Raw genomic sequence first — 23,347 nt, 5'->3', positions numbered from 1 at the left:
TACTTTTGTTTTTGTCCTGAATCAACCACTTAGTTTTTATATGGCCCTATAAGGGCTACCCGCAGGGTTTCCAGTTGTCCAGGCGGTTAGCTAAAGGGTGCAGACTGAAGATTCCGCTTTCATGTGGCCCCCTCAGCACCCAGCATGGGCTACCTCATGGCACACCATTGGAGTGAGGAATGCATAAGGAAAGACCCCTCTCCTCATATGTCACAGAAGCATCATTAAAAAGCTATGCCAGCCTTATATTTTCTTATTTTACATTAAACTGCAATGAATATAGTTTAAGTGAGAACTCTTGTTACCATGGATAAATAATAAAGTGAATCTGAAATGTCATGAGGTCTCTCTGACCTTTATAATGTGCCATTAATACCATTACTCTATTAGCAGAGACAGCTTCATCAGAGTAGGAAAAACTTGAATTTCAACATGTAAGACTGTCAGCAACAACTTCTTACCCATATATATATATATATATATATATATATATGCCAACAAATAAATGAGGAAATAACACTTTCTGCAAAATAAATACTTGGTTCATTTCTTACCTAAGATCTGTTTCTTTCTATAAAGCATTTAACAGTATCTTTATTTCAAACCAACACACTTTCTCTCACGGAACATAGGTTTGGTTTTCACTGAGCAAACTCGCACTGTTTACTATGCATTGGGCAGAGATTTCCAGATATCCAACAGAAGAATCGTATTGATATGAACCATATCCAAGAACATTAAAAATCCCTTAAACATGTACAGCACTTTCTAGTTCATGAAGTATTTGCATATAAGGAGTAGCTGATCCCCCACCACACTCCCTATGAAATAGGTATTAGCCTTATTTTTGCAGTTGGGAAAGAGCTTTATGGACATGTGACTCATTCAATGTCCCACAGCAAACCCATAGCAGAGCCTCCACATAAGACACTGTTCGTTGGCTCCACATGGAATTCTGCATCATAGTCTTCCATTCACGCATCTTTATTAGTGTAGAAAAGAAATACAATGGATCAGATATTGGTAATTCATGGAAAAGCGCCTGCCTGAGTCGCTGACTTATTTCTTAAACAGTGAAGCCTAGAAGAATTTCAGCTTTTATATTAAACCAAACCAAAACAAAACAAAAAACAAACGCTACCTTTATAGTTAAAGCAGGGCTGACAAAAACTTAAAGCCAGTGTGTGATCCCCTCTACAGCACAGTAAACAGATGACTGCACTGAAATAAATGTTTGTTAGAGCATCACACAGCAAGAAATCGAATCCTTAAATAAAAAGCCTGGGCTTGGCATTTTATTCGTTATGAAAAAGCAATCTTTGTCTTTATGTTCCAATGTTAGGAAAAAAGAAGTGAATTGTTACTTCAATTTTTATTAGCTTCTCAGGGATTTAAGATTCTAATACAAACATGATATGTAGATTCAGAGGCTTATATAATTTTCTTTAAGAAATGAAGCATCAATGAGTGATCCGGACCGGCAATCTCCAACAACCAATCCCTAGTCCTGAGGCAGCAAGTGCTCCCTCCACGAGCTGCCTCCTCAGGCTCCCTCCCCTTTTCTCTTCCCTATACTTCTCCCCTTCCCCTATATTTCTCCCCTTCATCCCCAGGGTCCAAGACAAAATAGGTCAATTACTATTACGTGGTGTCATTTCAGTTAGGGAAATGACTCTCAGTGACCTTGATAACCTCTTTCATCCCCAAGAAGCTACTTTCTATGAACATAATTCAAAATATATAATGGAGACAACAGCCCCCTTGGCAGAGAGCTCTTCAGCCACAGAGGACACATTTTATACCTGAGGATTTCACCCAACTGCCTCCAGAACCACTTAGGTTCCTGGTCAAATAAAGAGTCTCTTACCCAACTATTCTTTCAGAAATTCTGGGACGTGAACCAGGAAACCTTTATTTTTAACGTACTTCCCTGGGTGATCCTGATATTGACCCTACTTTGGTAATCACTGCTTTAAAAATCAGAGTAATTTCAGTTTCAATTCCAAAAAAAACACATGTAGGGGGACCCCCTAACACAAGGCCCAGTTGGTTGCTAGAGCAAGAACAGAATATAGCTCAACTGAAACACACAAGGCATTTTAAAATAATAATTTACATTTGAATTCAATTTATTCAGAGTTTATTATGAAATAGCCCATACGTTAGGGGGTCCAAGAGCTATAAAGATGAGGAAGACATAGTGCCCCAAGGCTGTAACAATTAAAACCTAAGGTTTTGTTTGTGCCTGTTTGAAACTATCAACTGAAAATGGAAAAAGAAACTTCTTCAGAAGGAAGGGGCTGAGTTCTACCTTCATCTTATTATTTCCTATCTTGATGTTTTCCTACAAAGTAATACAAGCCTTTGCCAAGTTTTCAGAACAGCAGAAATAGATCTACCCACTTAAGTAGATATATTCTATGTTCTTATCCAGGACCATATCTCATGAAAATACATGATGCTGATAGGGGGCCTTTATATTCTTTCACTGAAAATCCTATTCTATTTCTTGAATTTGAAAGACAACCATTTACAATATCATAAAGGCAATACTTCTTCCATCAAGTATACACAGCTTTACATCCTGTCCCCTTCTGATCTGTCAGATGGAAACCAATTACTAGGGAGCAGCTGCAGAGAGGGGCTTTAATAGTGGATCATTGTGTTTTCACTTCTGCAGGCTCCAGCCCTATGCAGAAGTCATCCTTAATTTGGGCTTTTGTTCTTAATTTTAATCCAAGATTTACAAGATTGAATGTTGAAGTATCACATTTCTTTTCTTCTCTTTTTTTAAGAATTTATTTATTTATTCATGAGAGATACAGAGAAAGAGAGAGGCAGAGACACAGCCAGAGGGAGAAGCAGGCTCCCCATGGAGAGTACAATGCAGGACTCGATCCCAGAACCCCAGGATCACGATTTGAGTCAAAGGCAGATGCTCAACCATTGAGCCACCCAGGTGCCTCTTGAAGTATCACATTTCTGAAGAGATTTAATATAAACAGATGAGTAAATCCTGGGGCAAAAGACAATTCTGTGACAGAACAAGTTGCACATAAACCTCTTCTATCACTTCTCAAATGCAGTGTACCAAAATTGCAGAAGCAGAATCTTGGGGCATTGGACCCCAGAACTGAAACTTCAACATGATTCCCAAGTGTTTTAGAGACTCATGCAGGTTTGGCAACCCAAGTGGAGTAAAATCATAAAGCCCTGGATGGCTGTAGTCAGGGCACAATTTGGGGCAGCAATTTAAAAGAAGTGTCATGAGCATGCATGGTCTTGGGCTCTAAAGCACATTTTGTTCACATGGAACTCAAATTGAAGTTAGTCTTCACACTCAAAGGTAAAATGCAGTAAAATCCTCCCACCACTCAAAATCAGCTGAACAAAACATGAGTTGGCAGAGTAGAAGAAACCCCTAGACCAGAGGCAGAGGAAGGCTGTGGAGGATGTGGTGTGGGCTCCATGCACCACTTACTCCTTGCCAGCCTGCTCATCCTTCACCCTCTCAGGCCAAGAGCCCCAGTGCTTGATTTAGGCCAGTGCTGTCCAATGGAAATACAACAAAAGCATACATCATTTCAAATTTTCTGTTAGCTACACTTAAAAAAAATAAAATGAAACATGATAATTTTGGTAATGTATTTTGTTTCAGTAAGTAGACTTAAAATATCACTTCAACATATAGTCAATTATTAGTGGTATATTTTAATTTCTTTTTTTTTCTTACAGGATTTCATCTCCAAAATCCCAGGTAGACTTCATTTATCCTCATAGCACATCTCAATTCAGACTAGTCACATTGGAAGTGCCCAGTAGCAGCCTCATGTGACTTGTGGCTCCCACAGTGGACAGTACAGATCTAGACAATTGCTCTCGCTCTCATCACTCTCGCTCTCACTCTCTTTCAGCTCTGCTGTACTCAACTTGTCCTGGATTTTATCCTTTTAGGTCAGGATTCTTGCTACAAACTCATGCCTCAATCCTTGGCTTTAGGTTTCCACTTTCTACTCTCAAATCCAATCCCCAAAGTTTCAAATGCAAAATTTTCAATCTCAAATTGCTGAAATCACTACCATGGTTTTTTTTTTTATTTTTATTTTTTGTCCTTCTGTTTCAGTACATTTTGGGGGGGCAGGTCACTACTCATGCTCTTTCACTTCTGGTAAAAACTTCTGTCCTGGCCCTCGTTCCTACAGAAATTCCATGTGGGATGAGAGGGATGGAGGGATTTGGACATACGAGGGCAAAATTTTCTTAACTGTAAAAATTTTTTTAAGTAATTTAATAAAATCTGAATTTAGGGCAATTTCAAAGAAGATAACAGAGAATCTCTTGTGAGTTATATAAACAATATTCTAGCTATAGTTATCTGGGCATTCAAAGGTACAAGAACTGTGAAAGACTCAGAAAGGAAGCAGGAGAGCCAACCTGACAAAACAAAAAATGGACAGAGTTTCCTCTTACTCCCAAGTAAAAAACCAGATTCTGAATTCAAGAAAAGAGCACTCTTACTAGAGCAAATTCACACTCTGCTGGAAATAACTAAGTGTATAGCCTGTGAGTGCGGAGCAGTTACTGTGAGTTTTATATCAGAGGAACCTTTCTGCACTTACCTGAGTCTTCATGAATGGGCTGGGCTTAGACTGAGAAACAGACAGCACAGGTAAATAGGATGGATGGGGGTCTGGGAGGGTCCCAGGATTCTGAGGTGTTAGGTTGTAGTGGTTCAGGGAACATGCTTGAGAAGGTTCTGGCAAGATCTTCTAGAATCAACAATAAAAAAACTCTGAGGTAAAAGGCATTTAGGGAACTAAAGCAGGTTAAGATGGTTAATGTCTAAGGTTAGGGAGGAAGGGCAGAGGGGTATCAAGAGATGAGCCTGAAGAGAAAAACCATGGTCAAAACTCCTTACTCCTTATCCTAAAGAGTACAGACAACCACTGACCTTTAAATATTAAGCCAGTGAGAAATATCATTTGGAAATAGTGTGGAAGATATATTAGAGGAGACCAAACTGTGGGGAGAAAGACAAGTTAGGAGGATTTCAGTAATACACGTGAGAGACCACGCGAAGCTTAATGAAAATGGTTGCAGCAGGGATAGAGACTGTGAAAAAATTCTAGCAGCATTAAGATCAAAGGTATAGGACTACATGACCGCTTAGAGGTGAGGGATGAAAGAAAGGTAGTAGTCAGTCATGATTACTAGGTTATTTGGCTGGGACAACTGGGCCCAAGGAACTTGCTTGTCAAGAGAAAGCCATGCATGGGACGCCTGGGTGGCTCAGTGGTTGAGCATCTGCCTTTGGCTCAAGTTGTGATCCCGGGGTCCCAGGATTGAGTCCTACATTGGGCTCCCTGCAGGGACCCTGCTTCTCCTTCTGCCTAGGTCTCTGCCTCTCTTGTGTGTCTCTCATGAATAAATAGGTAAAATATGAAAAAAAAAAAAAAAGAGAGAGAGAGAAAGCCATGCAAACTATAGTATCTCCTCCATTCTTTAAATTCTACTTACACTTTTCTTCTCAGGTCTAAAATGGAAATGTTTATAATTCAATGTCATACCATTCAACTAATCCACACAATCTCAATTAATTATGGGTTGAAAAATTTATTGATTAGTCACATCAAATTCTTTTTTTTTTTTAAAGATTTTATTTATTTATTCATAAGAGACACACACAGAGAGAGAGAGAGAGAGAGAGAGAGAGGCAGAGACACAGGCAGAGGGAGAAGCAGGCTCCATGCAGGGAGCCTGACGTGGGACTCGATCCTGGGTCTCCAGGGTCATACCCTGGGCTGAAGGCAGCGTTAAACCGCTGAGCCACCCAGGCTGCCCATCACATCAAATTCTTGACAGCTAATACAATCTGAATGTTTGGGTTAAAATGGAAAGGCAAAAAATTAAGAACCTTACTGTCAGTGTATTCTGATAATGATGATCCTTCAATACTTTATTGATTTACCTTGTGATTTGACACGTTCAATGATAAATAATCAAGTATAAGAAATCAAATTCTAAATTTGACTTAAAATTCTGCTTCCAAAAAAAAAAATAAATAAATAAAATAAAATTCTGCTTCCAAATTACTGTTAACATAAACTGGATCAAAGTGCGATTTTAAAAACATTAAAAATTTAATCCTTATATAAACACACAGTGAAAATAAAGGTTTATATAACTGTTTAATAAGGCAACCAGATACTTGACAAAGCCAATTTAAAAAGAAAATTTGGATTAAGCAAAGCCTTCTTAGATATAAGCTCAAGCAACAACAACAAAATAGATAGCCTGGATTTGATCAAATTTAAAAACACTTGTGCTCAAAAGGCCACCATCAAGAAAGGGGAAGAACAACCCACAGAAAGATAGAAAATGTTTATAAATTATGTGCTGATAAGCAACTTGTATCTAGAATATATAGAGAACTATTACAACTCAACAATAAAAAGTAAATAATAAAATAATAAAAACCCTTGATAATAAAAATAATTAAAAACTGGTCAAAGAAAAAAAACTGGTCAAAGAATCTGAATAGACATTTTTTCTGAAGAAGATATAGAAGTGGCCAATATGCATATGAAAAGATGTTCAACATCATTAGCCATAAGGGAAAAGCAAATCAAAACCATAATGAAATACCACTTCATACCCACTTGTACAGCTATAATTAAAACAACAGAAAGATTGTCAAAAAGAGAAGTGTTGGTGAGGATACCAAGAAACTGGACCCTCAGATACTGCAGGTGGACATGTAAAATGGTACAGCTGCTTTGGTAAGTAGTCTGGAGTTTCTCAAAAAGTTAAATACAAAGTCAACTTCTATGGCCTGGCAATTCAACTCCTAAGTACATTAGTGCAAGAGAAATGAAAACATACAAACAAAAACTTGTAAGTGAATATTCATAGCAACATTATTCATAACAGCCATCAAAGATGAAAGGTAAAATAAAAAGTGCTACACCTATACTTTAGCATATTACTGGGGAATTAAAAAAGAATGGGGGCAGCCCCGGTGGCGCAGCGGTTTAGCACCGCCTGCAGCCCAGGGCGTGATCTTGGAGACCCGGGATCGAGTCCCACGTCGGGCTCCTTACATGGAGCCTGCTTCTCCCTCTGCCTGTGTCTTTGCCTCTCTCTCTAGCTATGTCTCTATGAATAAATAAATAAAATCTTTAAAAAAAATAAAAAATAAAATAAAAAAGAATGGAGTATGAATACATACTACAACATGGATGAATTCTGAATACATTACGCTAAGTGAAAGGAGCCAGTCATAAAAGACCACATACTATTTGATTCCATTGATAAGATGCTTTCAGCACCGGTAACTCAACAGAGGTAAAAAGCAGATTGATGATTATCTGGGGTGGGTGGGGGAGGGCTAAGAAAAATATGAAGTAATTGCTAATGGATAGAAGATTTCCTTTTGGGAGATGAAAATGCTCTAAAATTGATTGTGATGATGGTTGCACAATTCTGTGAGTATAGAGAAAACCACTGGATTGTATACTTTATTTTTTTCTTTTTTTTTTTTAAATTTTTTTATTTATTTATGATAGAGAGAGAGAGAGAGAGAGAGAGGCAGAGACACAGGCAGAGGGAGAAGCAGGCTCCATGCACCGGGAGCCCGACGTGGGATTCGATCCGGGGTCTCCAGGATCGCGCCCTGGGCCAAAGGCAGGCGCCAAACTGCTGCGCCACCCAGGGATCCCTGGATTGTATACTTTAAATAGGTGAATTGTACAGGATGAAAATTATATGTCTATACGGTTATTAATAGATATATAGATAGAATATATATAAAATATATATAAATGTATATATATATATCAATATACTCCAATTAAATTTGAAAAAATTGGGTTATATGGTCCATGACAAAATAAAAAGGGATGAGATTGATAAATTAGACACAAATTTGTTCAGTGTCCTACAAGACAACAAAACTATAACATTTGAAGTCTTATTTCCTACTACAGAGAAAATAATCACACCTAACCTATTCCATATGTTAAGTTCTAAGTTGACAGAGTTATAAAATATAGTACTGTAGGTGTAAATAAGTCAAAGCTGTATTCTTCTAGGTTTGTTAGACAATGCCCTACATTACAGTAAATATCACACAGTCATCTGTAGTCTTATTCTCATGTCTTCGATAATTCTTTTAACAAAGGATTCTCATGAGCAAACCACAATGATTTTGCATCCCAATGCTGGTAAACAGAAAATGACAGAGTATCTCCTCTAACTTAGCTAAACACATGGAAACAGATAATTTAAAAGTGAAGAAATCTCAGAACTAAAGCCACAAAAAATCATCTGAATGAAACAAGGGAAAACTTGCCCAAGTAACTCTTAAAACTCTTAGGATTTTTTTAATTACATGTTAATAACTATAGCAATCTTTTACAGTAATAACTATGCTAACTATTGCAATATAGTAAAAACTACAGCAATTATTAAAGAAAGAGAAAGCTAGTCTGAAAATTCTCATCTGATAATAGAGTGTAAGTTATTATATCGATTTTAAAAGAAGATATAATACTTGCAAGATAGAAGCAAAGATGCTATAAAAGTTGTTTGGAGTTTATAAGCTCAATAAAAGAGGTGGAATGGCAATGAGGCAGACTGACACAGCTGGATGACAAACCTGTGATTAGTAATGATGAGCTCACAGAGCCTGCCAAATCAGAGCTATTGCTCAGCTGATGAGAAGGAAAGAAAACCCAACAGAACTAGGAAACAGACCAAGGTAATCCAATTTAAGAATCTTCAGCCTACCAAAGGTCAAACAATTATGCAAGCAGAATAGAAACCTTACTTGAGAAAGGAATTAAAGACAATTTTCTGGATGCTCAAAAGAGTCAATTATAATGCAGCCACCTCAGAGGAATGTGAAAAGCCATTTATAGCAACTGTCATTGAAATGTCCCTGAGTATCTATGTATTTTAAGCATGAAATGCAGAAATAGAAAGACATGGGGTTTTTTTTTGGGGGGGGGCGCAGTGGGGAGCAGAGAGAGAGGGAGAGAGAATCTCAAGCAGACTCCACACTGAGCACAGGGCCCAACGTGGGACTCCATCTCACAACCCTGAGATCACGACCTGAGCCAGAAACAAGAGTTGGATAGTAAACCAATTGCACCACCCAGGTGCCCCAAGAGGAAAGATATGTTTTTTTAAAAGAAAAAAGGGGAAGAATATATGGGTGTTAGGATATTGCGTTCTATCACTTTATATTGATCAAATGACCTGAAAACAGTCACGTAGATGGATTCACAGACCGAAAGTCCTTGATGAAATGTGTATCAGACACCTCTGCAAAAGTATATATTATGCCATGGAAGTGAAAGGCAGGAACTGGCAAAATGACTAGTCCAAGATACTAATTTTAGCCAGAGGTTCCACCAAACAATTTTTTTCTGCCACCAGTAGGATAAAAATGTAACTGAATACCCCTGGCGTCTAAGCAGTATGGACAGGAGGGGATCAAGTCAGAGACCAAAGGCACCTGGCCTGACGCTAAGGTCCACAGGGTAGGTGCTTGTTTGCCAAAGACACAGGAGTGAAAATAACTGGTTGGTGAGTTCACAACAGTCTATTCTGGGGGTGAATGTAGCTATTTAAGGAGCTACAGAACCTGAAACAATTTATCAATGAGCTAAAAATATCCAGACAAGGATCCTGGAAATTTTGAAAGCCAGTGAGAGCTACCTAAGAAGGACAAGCAGATTGCAACATTAACAAATAGCTGGGTAGAGAGGTCATGATTAGTGAAACAACAACATTTTTAAAACCATAAGGCATAAACAACTATTTTTAAGTGTCTAGACTACCTAGAAAAGATAAGACTAGAGGCTGGATATGATAGGATTTCTTAAGGCACACTCAAGATTCTTTAATAGAAATATATGTCAGGGGACACCTGGGTGGCTCAGCGGTTGAGCGTCTGCCTTCGGCCCAGGGTGTGATCCCAGGGTTCCGGGATCGAGTCCCACATTGGGCTCCCTGCATGGAGCCTGCTTCTCCCTCTGCCTGTGTCTCTGCCTCTCTCTCTCTGTGTTTCTCATGAATAAATAAACAAATTTAAAAAAAAAAAAAAGGAAATGTATGTCAGAAGTAATGGAAATAACTGTGATGTGATATTTTTGTAAAAATGGGCTAATCAAGTTGGAAGTTATTTTTTTTTGAAGGGGAAATTACCTTTTTTTAAGAAAGGAAGAAAAGAATGGGAACAATAAAGGAAAACAAGACAAAGAAAATAGAAGTGTATCAATTGAAACATATAAAATAAACGAGTCAAATAAAGCAAAGATCACCGCCTGGAACAGAAACAAAATCCAACAATGTATTCTCCCTAAGAGATACAAGTAAGCCAAACTATAAATGGGCAGCAGATCAAAGTTTAAGACTTATTGTGTCTTTGCAAACACAAAAAAGTGAAGGTTACTATTATGAAAATGATATTAAATGTTAAAAAGTATATATAAAACTATAAAAACTTAAGAACAGTGCATCTTAATGTTTAAACATAATAGCAACAATATATCCTGAAGAAAAGTTTTTAAAATTGTCAAACGTAATTATAACTGAAAGTCTTAGCATGACATCACAGCAGATTGAACAGATAAAGAATTAAAAACCTTCTCAATGAACCAGATCCATCGATCAACATCACTTCTTAATCCAATATCTCTAAATCTCTTAGGGACAAACAGTATGACATAATTAGCCATTTCTTAGCAAAAATTACTGTTTTATTCTGTTTTCCACTTTCATCCTCTCCACTGATTTTATGAAGAGTTTTAATGTGCAATCAGCCTCTTTGTGCTTCTCTGTGCATTGTTCTGTAACGTTTGCCACTCAGTAAATATTTATTATTGATGAGTGTTCAATAAAATACTTGTTGAATAAGCAAATACATACCAATAGGAGAACATCAGCAATAAGCCTGGCAAAACAGCACCACCAGTTGAAAAGAATTGCAAATGTATAATAGTTTCTTTTCTCCCTATGTCCCAGACAGAATAAAACCATTCTTTCCTTAAAATGCAAAGGCAAACTGACATTTAAGATTATTTAAAACAATCTAATAAATACCACGTTAAGCTAAAAAAAAAAAAAAAAAAAAAAAACCCAAAAATTACGTTAACTGACCTCGTTAGAATGTAAGGCGAAAATGAAGCTGGATTATCCTGCTCTGAAAAGAGGGGCATAGATCCTCCCATTATCCACAGACGGAAGTACAAAACGACAGTCACCTTCAAAGAAAAGAAGATTTGGTAAGAAAATCATTGTTTTTTTGGGAGTTAAATCCCACCTTTTCGAGGGCACTTGTAGATGCTTTATAAATATTTTGTTTTCACAGTAAGCATTTCTATAAAATCCTAACACTCAAGATGAGGAGGCAAGATGGAAACAGCTGGGTAGGGAGAGAAGTATAAACAATGAAGGTGTTGAGGGAGAGGCAAGCAAATTCTTAATTACAGCTGTCAGTATCAAGCATTTACCAGCTGTTATCCACTGTGCTAAAGATTTTCCATCTCACCTGCGGCCTCACAGCAACCCCAGAGGTAGATGAGAAAGCTGACGCTTAGAGGTAATTTCCCCAGAATCCCACAGCTAATAACTGCAAGATCCAGGAAGTGAACCCATGTCATTGGCCAACCACTTTCTTAACCATCCCATTTACACAGCCCCATGAAAATTAATTTAAAGTACAATAAATAATACTGCTGTGTTTTGAATAAACACATGTGAAGAGTTCCAATCCTTGAATGCCCTGAAGCAGAACATTCAAGAAGAGTTATTTCAACAAATCCCAGGAACAGCTTTTGTATCACCCACTGGAACTCTATCACTAAATGGTGCTATTCTGTTGCTAAGGTGAATAAGAAAGCCAGAAGCAGAGACATTTCTGTGGGGATGAGTTTTGTTTACAAGGGAGTTCCAGATGATTCTCATTTCAATAGGACCAATTACATTATTTTTATTAAAGTCAGAGGGAAAACTTTGCTTGAATAAAAAGCTAAAGGATTAATTTTGGAGGTAATTAAGGCTGGATTTTTTTTTTCCATGAATATCATTGACTTCCTTTATAAATATCCTTTATATAAATAACCTCAAATCCAAAAACCTAAAATAAATGTACGGTGTCAGCCAAAAGCATATCAACAGTAAACAATGCCTAGGCAGCAATTTAAAATCATCTTAACACTCACAAAATGTCCTGCTCAAACTGAATTTAAATTCTTAAAGGCATTATAATGGAAAGTATCAGCGACAACAGTAACAGGAAAAGTACCCTGAAATAATATAAATTCCCTAAAATACTATGTAGAGGAAAAAAGCTGTGATAATTAAGAGTAGGAAGATAAACAGCAGAAAGGACTTTGAGAATAAATTTTTAAAAGAACAAAAGGATTAATAATTGACAACTTCCATCACAGCAGTGCTGTCAAATTACTTGCATTCTCATACAATTCTAAGAAAATAAAACACTTCTGAAACCAGTGTTGAATCATTCTAATTCTATGCAAAGATACTGAGAAATACTTTAGAGAACTATTTTGTCCATTTGTTGAGATTGTCCAGTCAAGGCTCTCCACCCTCATTCAGTTTTTGTATACTATTCCTCCATAAACATGTTTTAATGTCAAGAAAGAAAAAAAATCACGTAAACATGACATTACAAGTCAAAGACTTTATGTAAGTTTCCTATCAAAACTTGTGGGAAACTGCAACAGCATTAGAGACTGGTCTCCTAATCTGGAATCTTGAATCCAACAATGTAAGAAAGTGATTAATGTGACAGTCACCAAAGATGGCCACCAAGAATTCCTGCCCCCTTTGCATGTGCATTCTGCTCTTCCCAACAAGGATGAAGCCAACCGCCCCTCCTCTTAATCTGAGTTGGTCTTATGACTTGCATTGACCAACACAATGTGGGAGCAGATACACTGTATCAGTTCTGGGCCTAACCCATGACAGGTCCTGCAGCTTTTGGTTCATTCTTTTAGAACCCAGCTGCCGTGCTGTAAAGTAGTCCTGGCAATCCTGCTAGAGAGAGGACACGGGGAGAGACCCTAGGAAATGAGATACCACAATCTATAACTGCCAGCTATAGGAACCTGCTTGTGTAACTCCAGTGAAAAACCATGAGGAGCATCAGGACCATCCAGCTCAATGATGCCCAACTAAGCATTCAAGGCAAACATCTGCGGTTGTTATTTCAAGCCACTACATTTTGGGGCGGTTTGTTATACAGCAATAAATACCGAATATAGCCAGGTTTGTGCTGCTTCAAGAACCCAGGATTAGCACCTTGAAAGGGAATCATAAAATATTATAGTTCACACTGTCTGTGTCACTGAGTTCACATATCCCTCGGAGGCTTTCATACATACCTTCTAAGGCTTTGTAACATTTATGGCATGTAAATTCTTTGATCCTAAGATCGTGTTGTTACAATCTATTGCTGATTCTATTAAATAATCTGAATCATGTCTCTAAGCCAAGTAAAATATTCCTCATCAGATATTTCAGACGCATGTATATACACTTACATAACTTATGACCAACGTGGCCCTTTTTAAGAATGGCCTCATGGTAAGCAGGAAATTTCTATTGCTCCTTGCTGTCAGACACCTGAAACAGGAAAGGAAAAAAAGTCTTAAATAAGTGTTAGAGTCCACCACACATAATGCTCTCTATTCAATGTGAATAAGCTGTTGCTTGAAAAAAGGCTAGAAAGGATCATAGCTAAGAGCGTGGCTCCTGGAGCCAGACCACCTGCATTTCAATCCCCCCAGCTGCTTACTGTTAGAAGACAGGGGCAAGTTTCTAAACTTCTTTGCACATCTATTTTTCTCACTTACAGAAAAGGAGATAATAATAGTACCTACTCCACATAACGGTTGTGGGAAAAAATGAAATAATATATGGAGCAGGATCTAGCACTATTAGCTATGAGTATTACTATCCCATCTACCCCAAATAACCCAGGCATTCTGGCAACTGTAGTATGGTTACACTGGTCAAAGGGATGATCAGAAACAAAGTAAGAGTTTATCTACTTCATTTAATTTGAGAAGTACTATGCTTTCAATCTACACAATAGCTCTCAAATATCTTTTTTATAAGATTTATTTATTTTAGAGAGAGAAATATAGAGTGGGGGGGAGGGGCAAAAGGGGGGGGGAGAAAATCCTAAGCAGACTCCCCACTGAGCACAGAGCTCAAGATGGGCTCAATCCCACAACCCTGAGATCATGACTTGACCTGAAATCAAGAGTCAGACTTTTTTTTTAAAGATGTTATTTATTTATTCATTTATTTGAGAGAGCATGAGCATGGGGAGTGGGAGGGGCAGAGGGAGAAGTAGACTCCCTGCTGGGCAGGGAGCCTGAAGTGGGGCTCCATTCCAGGACCCTGAGATCATGACCTGAGCCGAAGGAAGATGTTTAACCTACTGAGCCATCCAGGCACCCCAAAAGTCAGACATTTAACTGATTGAGCCACCCAGGTGCCCTATCTCACAAATACCTTACCCCTGAAAAAATAACGGATGCCAAGGTCACCCAAGGTTAAGAAATTCATCCTACCTAACAAAGTTAGTAAGCATCAGTGGTGGGATCAGAGCTCACCAATATGCAGTGGGCAATTTTCTCACCTGCCTATGGCCTCTGGAACCAAACTAGGTTAAAAGAATGTCAACTTCCAGAGGGCAGAGGGGCCCTGTATCTACCATAGCTCACTCATTTGCACAAAGTGGGAGCTCCATATTTCACATAAGGCACATGATTGGCTGGCTTTCATAAAGACAATGAAAGGGAAGCAAGAGAAAGCTATTAACAAACTCCAAGCAAAAGCCTAAAGTGCATCATTTTCACCCACATGCAAAATTTCTATGTTTTAAACTACAAAGTGAAGGAAAGTCAAATGGAATCATGTAACCTAGGAGCATTTCCTACCTCATCCTTTTTTCCCCATTTTCCCTACCCTTTCCCACATTTTTTCTTTTACTCCATCCATTTTCTCCTCAGAGGATTTCTTCTAGAATCTCTTAAAATATGCATTTGAATGAAGTCTCTTTAAACAATGGGAATATTTTGAGAGAGATCCCTTTTTAAGGCTGCAGTAGATTAATATCACAAAGAAGTGTCCATCTTGACAGCTGCTTATAAAATATATATGGTTGCTCTGTTTTCTATCAGTTAAACGTGTCCAAATGGCACTAAGGAGGCAATAATGTCACTCAGAGTCAGGTCTCTCTTCTGGCTTCCCTTTTCCTATTCCTGGTTCACAAACAGCTGTGGATCTGACCTTTCAGAGTTTTTAATGAGTGGAGAAAATGAGGTGAGCCCACAAAAACACAAGTCAGCTTTTAGCAAAATCTGGACTGCATCCAACCCCAAGCACTGCACTGAAACCTTTCCTTTCCCTTAGCTCTCAAGCTAGGCAAGGAGGAAGGCCGGGGATATTGTCAGCTCTCACAATGCAGATGCATCACTAATGTCCCAAAATACATTTAAGGGAGTCCATCACTTCCTGAATCCGAACACGAGATTTTGTGTATATTTGCATCCATGTATATGTCGGAAGCAAAATCCTTGGCTCTGATTTTTCATGTCAACTGGATCTATGATTCCAAGAAGGTTAAGCCATTGCTAAGTGGCCTCTCTCAGCTCTGCCTATTACTATCATTTTCATGATGACTCAACAAAGATCAAGCCTGTATTATTTCTGCTATTCCCTTCCGAGATGTAAGATAAATGGCAGCAGGAAGGGAATAGCAGTGCAGGAAGGAAAAGGTGCTGGGGAGTTCTGAAATTGCCGTATCACTGAATGAAAAAGCGCTTCTTGGGTCGGTCGGCTTTCCAAAGCTTCATTTCTCAGGTTCCCTCCATTGCTGGTTTATTTTAACACAATGGAAAACACTAAAAGAGGTTGCCTCTCTATATAACAACCAACCACAGGGTTTAGGATTTTGTTCAATGTTAAACTTAGGTAAATTCCTAAACTCTGCATTTTGTTTCACTGAAAGCTCACTAGGATGGTTATTTCAGGGAGTGGTATTTATAAAGTGTCCCTTTGTTCAGAAATTCTTCTATCCAAGACAAATTCCATTTCCTTAAGAAGTTAAGCACCTTCAGACACCAAATAATTTGCTTTTAAAATGTAGTATCCCAAAGCAATGAAAGCTTAGAATGATATAGAGAGCAGAGGTTGAAAAATTATTTCTTTCAAGATTCCTATTTCTAGTTGTTGACCAGTATTAAAAAAAGAGAATAAGCCAAAATGATATGGCCCCCTTTTCAGTAAACACTAGGTTAGAGGCTGAGATTCCTAAGCTCATACAGGAAGCACTGCAAGAGCTGAATTCTCAGTATCCCTTCCTCCTCCCCAGCTCACAGTAAAATTAGATAGTGGGATTTTACCCATTGGTCTGTGATATATGTATGGTCTATAAAGTAGAACTGAACAACAATAACAAATAATGAAAATCCTATTATTAACAAACATAATAAAAATACCGAATAATTAATATGTGCCAGACAAATCTAAGTAATAAAACCGTAATTATTTACCACTTATAACAATTCTATGAGAACAATAGAATTCCTTTTTTAGCGAGGAAGAGACCAAAAAACAGTATTTAGCTATTCTATCAGATTCTCTCAGCTATTCATTTAAATCACAAGCAACAGTACCTGTAAGTGCCATTTAAACAAAAGGCTCTATGCAAGTGCCATCACTGATAATTTTCAATTTCAGCCAAAGTCTCCACTGTTTTTCCCTGTGAAGCCAGAGAACATCCCAACAACCCAACCAAAGCACCGAGGAACCCCACGAGAATAGGAACCAAGGGTTCTATCCCTTTGCTTCCAATTCACTGGTTATAGGCCTTTCAACAAGTCTACAAGGAGCTTTGTTTTCTTCTTGTATCAATGGGCTGGACTCAATGCTTTCAGGTCTAAAATACTGATCTTTGGATGTCCTCACCAATTGATGACATCACAAAGAACAACTGAAGAAAAACAGAGAGAAACCTGAAATTTTAAAAAGAAATGCTAAGAGATTAGGAGGAAGCAAATGTTAACTGACAGATCCCCCCACTTTAGTAGACTTCATAATTTGTATTTGCGGATGAGAAAATATTTTAAAATTAGTGTGGGGTGTTGGCATTATCACACTCTGCATTTTTAACAATTTCTGATTGTAGGCAAACAAAATATCAAGATTATCCCAAATAAATTCCATGTCCTGCATTTCCCCACACCCAATACTCTCTATTTTTCTGACATCAAATTTTCTACTAACATCCTCCTTCTCAGTTTGATTGTGTTCGAATATTCAGAGCTAGACGTGACTTCCTGAAGTTCACCTCCACAGCTTCTCATCAACAAATTCCATATGAGGTCCCAGCTGAGCTAAGGACAAGCAACCACCCTGAGGCACCCACCATAATCTTGAGTGTTAAGTGTTAAATAAATGCTCCTTATTTTAAGCCACTGAACTTTGTTGACACAGAATTATTGTGTCAGCAGATAATTGATATGTATAACACAATGATCAATAAATGCTTACAGACCCAAAAAGAATTTTCAAAATATTTTTCTGCCTCCACTCGAACCTACCCCACCCTACCCCCTTCTTTTCCCCTGTGTGTTCTTTATCCTTCAGTGCTAGATCAGGGTGCAAATAAGAATACGCAATTTGGGAGGCAGATAGCAAGCTGGAGGAGGAAAACCACTTAGATGGTAGTATTTCCCTTAATCTTAAATCCTGCTGGTTTATTTTTTATTTTTTTTTAAGAATTTATTTATTTATTTATTTATTTATTTATTTATTTATTTATTTATTTATTCATGAGAGATAGAGAGGCAGAGACATTGGCAGAGGGAGAAGCAGACTTCATGCAAGGAGCCAGATGCGGGATTTGATCCCGGGACTCCAGGATCACGCCCTGGGCCCAAGGCAGGCACCAAACCGCTGAGCCACCCAGGGATCCCCCAATCCTGCTGGTTTAATTGAAGATGTTATATTATACTTTTCAGCCCTTCTCAGTGATGAGGGAACAGAAGGCAAGCTGAGGACAAAGCAGAAGCGGACACCCTACAAATCCCCGCCCCCACCAGGTGGGACATGTGTGACATTCCTCAGGCGCTTCTAGCTGCCCGCCCTAAGCATTTTTTATCAATAACCTAGCTTCCAGAAAGAAATGTAGATACAATTAAGTGTCCTTATAATCTGCAGCCCATTGACAGGTACTTGACGCGGGCAGAGTGTAATAATCCTCCAGGAAGCTCCCAACTATCTTAATGTTACTGCCTTGCTAGAGGGAAAAACAACCTTAATTGACAATGGCAAGGCCTCCAGGATCCTGTCTTTTTTAACATAGGAAAATCCTTTTGAAACCTCCCCTTTCCTTACCTCCCCCAACTCCCAAGTTATATTGTCAGCCACCCCTCACAAGCCCAGGGCAGCAGCTCTTCCTGCCCATGGTCCTGTCCCCATGCTTTAATAAAACCACCATTTTGCACCAAAGATGTCTCAAGAATCCTTTCTTGGTCATCAGCTCCGGACCTCACCCCAGCACCTCACCTATATTCTAAAATGACATCATCAGGATCTATAAAAACCTGTTAATTTTTGCCTTAACTTGAGCTCCTGGGGCAAACATCTCAAATACAAAGAGGTGCTACTTTTTAATATTATGCCAATAAATTATAAAAAGCTTGAAAGGGCTCAGAATACATGACCCTAAAATATACCACTCTGGTATGTGTATTATTTTAAACTGAAGGCAATCAAGACCCAGCCAACTCAAGAAAAACCTTTACCTCTCCCTTAACTACCTAAAAGAATTTATAGAAGGGGCCTGCATCCTATAGAAAGCTACACCAGAGATAACTTTTATCTGAATGACTTACCAGTATGATCAAGCAAATCTGTTATTACCAAACATCTGCTCTTCCTATTGTCCTGCAAATTATCTCCCCTCCCTTCCTTGGAAGCCCCAGGCCCCTACCCCATTTCTTAGCTCAGGAAGGCCTGTAAACCTGATTTGCCTTTGGGTCTCATATTTTTATGGGGCTCCCATATGTAGGAAATTAAATTTGTTTTCTCATGTTAATCGATCCTGTGTCAATTTAATTATTAGATCAGCCAAAGAAGCTGAAAGTGTAGAAGGAAAATTTTACCTGTCTTATGTGCTCTAGACAAAATTCCTTCTAGAACACCAATCATACTAATTTAATTTCTCCTGTTCTTTCACGGTAAGAAAAGAGACTCATAAAGGGTCCTATACCATGATCAAAATTTTTTAAAAAAATTAAATTCAGAGTTTTTTAGAATAGGAATTCAGGTATCTGCTTCTGTTTGAAACACAAGAAAAAAAGGTGTTTTGTTTTGTTTTGTTTTGTTGACCAAAATAAAAAAGACACAGCTCACAATGGAAAAGATTATAAGCTTAACAAAAATAACAAAAGGAAATTTAAGTGTCTTTGGGTTCTTCTTTAATGCACTCTCCTTGAACCCATAAAGTGCCTCATCTAAATCTTAATAACCAAAGGCATTCTGAAGAGGAGTGAAACACCCTTTGATGTGTCCTTTGATATTCAAATGCAGAGTCTGAAGGAAAGGAGCTAACAATTCTAAGAAGACAATGATGAATTTCTAAGTTTTATCTATTCAAAAACCCCAATTGACCTACAATACCCCATTCCGTAGCTGTGGTAAATTTTTCTTCCAGAAACTTTAAAATTAGCTCAGTGTGTTATTTACAAAGAAATGTGTGGAAATAAAGACAGAGAAGGCATAGGGGGAACTGGAAGAGATCAGAATAGCTAAGGCAGTTAGTTACAGCAGGGGAGGGGGGGGTGATGAACTCCAGAAATATTAACTGATTTGCGGAAGATCAGGATCCTTCGATGTCAAAGATCAATGAGTTCAGGCTTTATTAATTAAATCTGTAGTCTAAGTTATATTCCTTCTAAAATGAATTTAGTCAGAGGTCTCAACTTTTATTCCTTCTACATGTAACAGCAAAAATTCAGTTCTGGTGATGTCATCCTTGTCTGTCATTAGCAGTCCCAGAAAAGTTTCAATTCATTCATAATAGGGAATACTTAATGCATTTCACATGCCTCAGTCACTGTGCTGAGCACTTTACCTTTTTAAATTGGATTCAATGCCATACCAGCCCCGTGAGCCATGCTGGTCCCCATCTTGTGAACAAGGCTGAAGGAAGAATTTACTCAGGATTTTGCAGCTGGCAAGTAGCAGAGGCAAGATATCACTCCAAATCCAAAGCATTCACTACTCTATGCAGCATATAAGTAAAATAGATCTGGTTTATTTAGTACATTTTCAACAGATTATTTATTAAATGCCCTTCTGCGTGTTAACAACACACTGATTTCTACTGAATTAAAAATGATTGGGACACCTGGGTGGTTCAGTGGTTGAGCATCTGCCTTTGGCTCTGGGTGTGATCCTGGGGTCCTGGGATGAGTCCCACACTGGGCTCCCTGTGGAGAGCCTGCTTCTTCTCCCTCTGCCTATGTCTCTGCTTCTCTGTGTGTGTGTCTCTCATGAAAAAATAAATAATAACTTTAAAAAATGATTAAGTTCATTCATCTTCAGTATCTTCTCCATTTCTACGAGTCTAGAGTAAAACCTTTAGTATAAGTTTTTCAAACGAATGAACTGAGGTAGTGCACAATTCTTGAAGGGTCTTTTATTAAGTATCCTCTTAAAGGTTAATATGTGTAATGGTTGCCACAGTTTGAAATATAAGCTTCACGTACCACGGGCTGATTCAGAATTCCTAAGTGAGAATAGCTGGCCAAAAGGAGAGCATGTGCATAGTTGAGAGGGTGTCACTGTACTATGAACCCATGAGCCAGCCAGCCCCACAGAGAGAAGTGGCAAGCAGCAACAAAATGAACCAGATAAGGATGCCCCAAGAGTGACAATGAAGCTGACACCTGAGGAATATGAGACGTGAACCAGGTAAGGTGAAAAGGAATAAGACAGGGATACAGAGGCCTAGGATTGAGATAAAGCAAGCAAGATGAGGAAAATAGAAGTTCACTCTAGCTCTGGGATGTAATACTTGCAGAGTGGCAACACCAAGGCTGGAGAGCCAGGCAAGGGCCCCATTGACTATCACATCCACTGTGGAGTTTGGACTTCATTCTGACAGCAATGAACAGCTGGTGAAGGGCTTCACATAGTGATGACCCAATGGGATTTCCAGCAGAAACTGTCACTATATGATGTTGCTACTGAGAACACCCTGAGGTCCGCAACAAAGAGCAAAGGCCCTAGCAGCCCCTAATGGGGAAATGGTAGGCAGCAGTGATTCTGGAAGTTTCTGAGATCTCAGATGCAGAAATAGATGAGGTTCTAGTCCAAGTAGGTAGAGAGACCTTATGGTAGGATAAATGAGAAAGGCATATGTTGTTATGTTTCTTTAGCAGTCTGATCTAGCATTAAGCCTTTTCTTAATACATTTCAATTTTGTGTTGACTGGTCATTAATTTGGTATCTATAAAAACTTTCTACTAACCAGAATATTAAATCGCCAAAATAAAAACCCATTACAAGAGTATACATAGATGCACTGTACGGCCTTTTCTATGTCAAAGGGCTTTACAGTCTAGTCTAATATTTAATCCTTGAGTGATCCATATGCCCTTGGCAGAAGAGAGAGCACCATCCCCACATTACAGATCTGGACCTAGTGAGCAGTGCCTCCTGAACCAGAATTCAGACGTGTTATGGCTGATTCCAGGCCTGTTAGCTGCATCACGTGATCTCTTCTCCAATCACACTTTCAAATACCATTTGCTGAAGGTTTCCCCTTATTTCTATCCATCCAAACTTCTTGCATACCAGACTCTAAGAACTCATGCAAATGAGATTACTGCTATTTGCAATGCATATTTGTGTGGGTACACAAGTAAACTTTTGCACTGAGAAGATAAAAAACAGCCAATGATACCATAATCATATTTTCTAAACCTCTTATTGGAATATATGGACTGATAAATTCCAATACAATTCAGCTAGTGAAAAAGTGTTTTTGGTATTAGGGACTGTCCTGGTAAACTGGGGAAACACCTTTTCTGTTAACAAGGGCAATAAAATGATAGCTGACACTGCGTCAAAGCCTACAGTGCCCCAGGCTTAGTCCCTACGTATAAATCCTCAGCACCTTCCTAGAAGTTGTGCACTATTAAAATCTTCATCTTATAAATGAGGAAACCAAAGTATTGAGGATCAAAAAACCTGCCTTAAGGTCTAACTGGTAGTAGGCAAGGAGTCAGAATGTCAAATCTAGCTTGTACCCTTAATTACCAATGCTCTGCTACTTCTCTATCACGGCCAACTAAATGTCTTCACCTTCCCTTGCCTGAGTCTCAAACACTACTCTCAAGTCCAAATGCGTCATTAGCATGTGCTCAAAAGGATGATGATTCAGGATACCATATATACCCGATCAGTTTAGGAAATTAACAGAAAGGCTGCTGCAACTTCATCGCTATGAAAAACGACAGGCTGTTCCAATAGCAAGATTCAAGTTGCAAAATACTGGGCACTGAGTTAGGTCCTATAAACAATACATGAAAGAAATAAAACATCCATGGAGCATTTAAATAACAGCTAAGGGCCAAGAACCTGAACTAAGCACCTATATTAGCTCTTTAAAGACACACAACAACAGAGTATGAAGCAGGTGTGATTTCTACCACACAGCATGGGCAGCCCCTCCTCCTCTGTACCAAGAATGCTCCTCTGTCTATCAGGGTCAAGGGTCTGAAATCTGAATGCGGTAACGCGAAAGTGGAATTCTGAAACCATGACAGCTCAAAGAGCAGTAGAATATCCCTAAAGATCACTGATGTTGTTTCTGCCTCCCTTCTGCTCAGCCACAAACGGGCAAGGGGTCACACCGGGCAGCCAGCTCCCTCTCCCCTAAGACTTCCCCAGTCCTCACCTGGCATCACCCTTGTCCCTAGAGCACTTTTAATACCCAGAGCAGGACCGTGTCTCACCATGGTCCCATCTCTGACCTCCTCCTTAGGTGTTTGAAACCTTACAGTCAATACCCAGACTGGGCACCATGCAGGAAGGGTGGGAAGTCATTGTGTGCTGTAGCTCTGCATCCTCTCTTGGCCTCTCCTGCACTTGTTGCATCCATGTAAAACACAGACCAGGCTGGCCCAGCTGGGACTCTATCCCATTTTTATGTTTGTCCCTGGGTAACTTAGGTTAGGGTCTATGCTACAGATGCAGACAGCTTAGATTTTAGACATGCCGAGGAGGAAGC

General features: G+C 38.8%; 1 protein-coding gene across 1 annotated transcript in view; it reads right to left on the bottom strand.

Annotated features, from left to right (window-relative positions):
• Positions 1-23,347, bottom strand: part of TMTC1 (transmembrane O-mannosyltransferase targeting cadherins 1) — a 269,262-nt gene that overhangs the window by 133,211 nt on the left and 112,704 nt on the right. Inside the window, exons 6-7 of the mRNA XM_077870576.1 lie at positions 13,572-13,653; positions 11,164-11,267 (exon numbers count right to left, since the gene is read on the bottom strand). Coding sequence (XP_077726702.1) covers positions 11,164-11,267; positions 13,572-13,653 — 186 coding nt within the window. The remainder of the gene's footprint in view (positions 1-11,163; positions 11,268-13,571; positions 13,654-23,347) is intronic.

The sequence above is a fragment of the Canis aureus genome, chromosome 25, assembly GCF_053574225.1.
Source record: "Canis aureus isolate CA01 chromosome 25, VMU_Caureus_v.1.0, whole genome shotgun sequence".
Lineage (NCBI taxonomy): Eukaryota > Metazoa > Chordata > Mammalia > Carnivora > Canidae > Canis > Canis aureus.
This window is presented reverse-complemented; position numbering and strand designations above follow the sequence as displayed.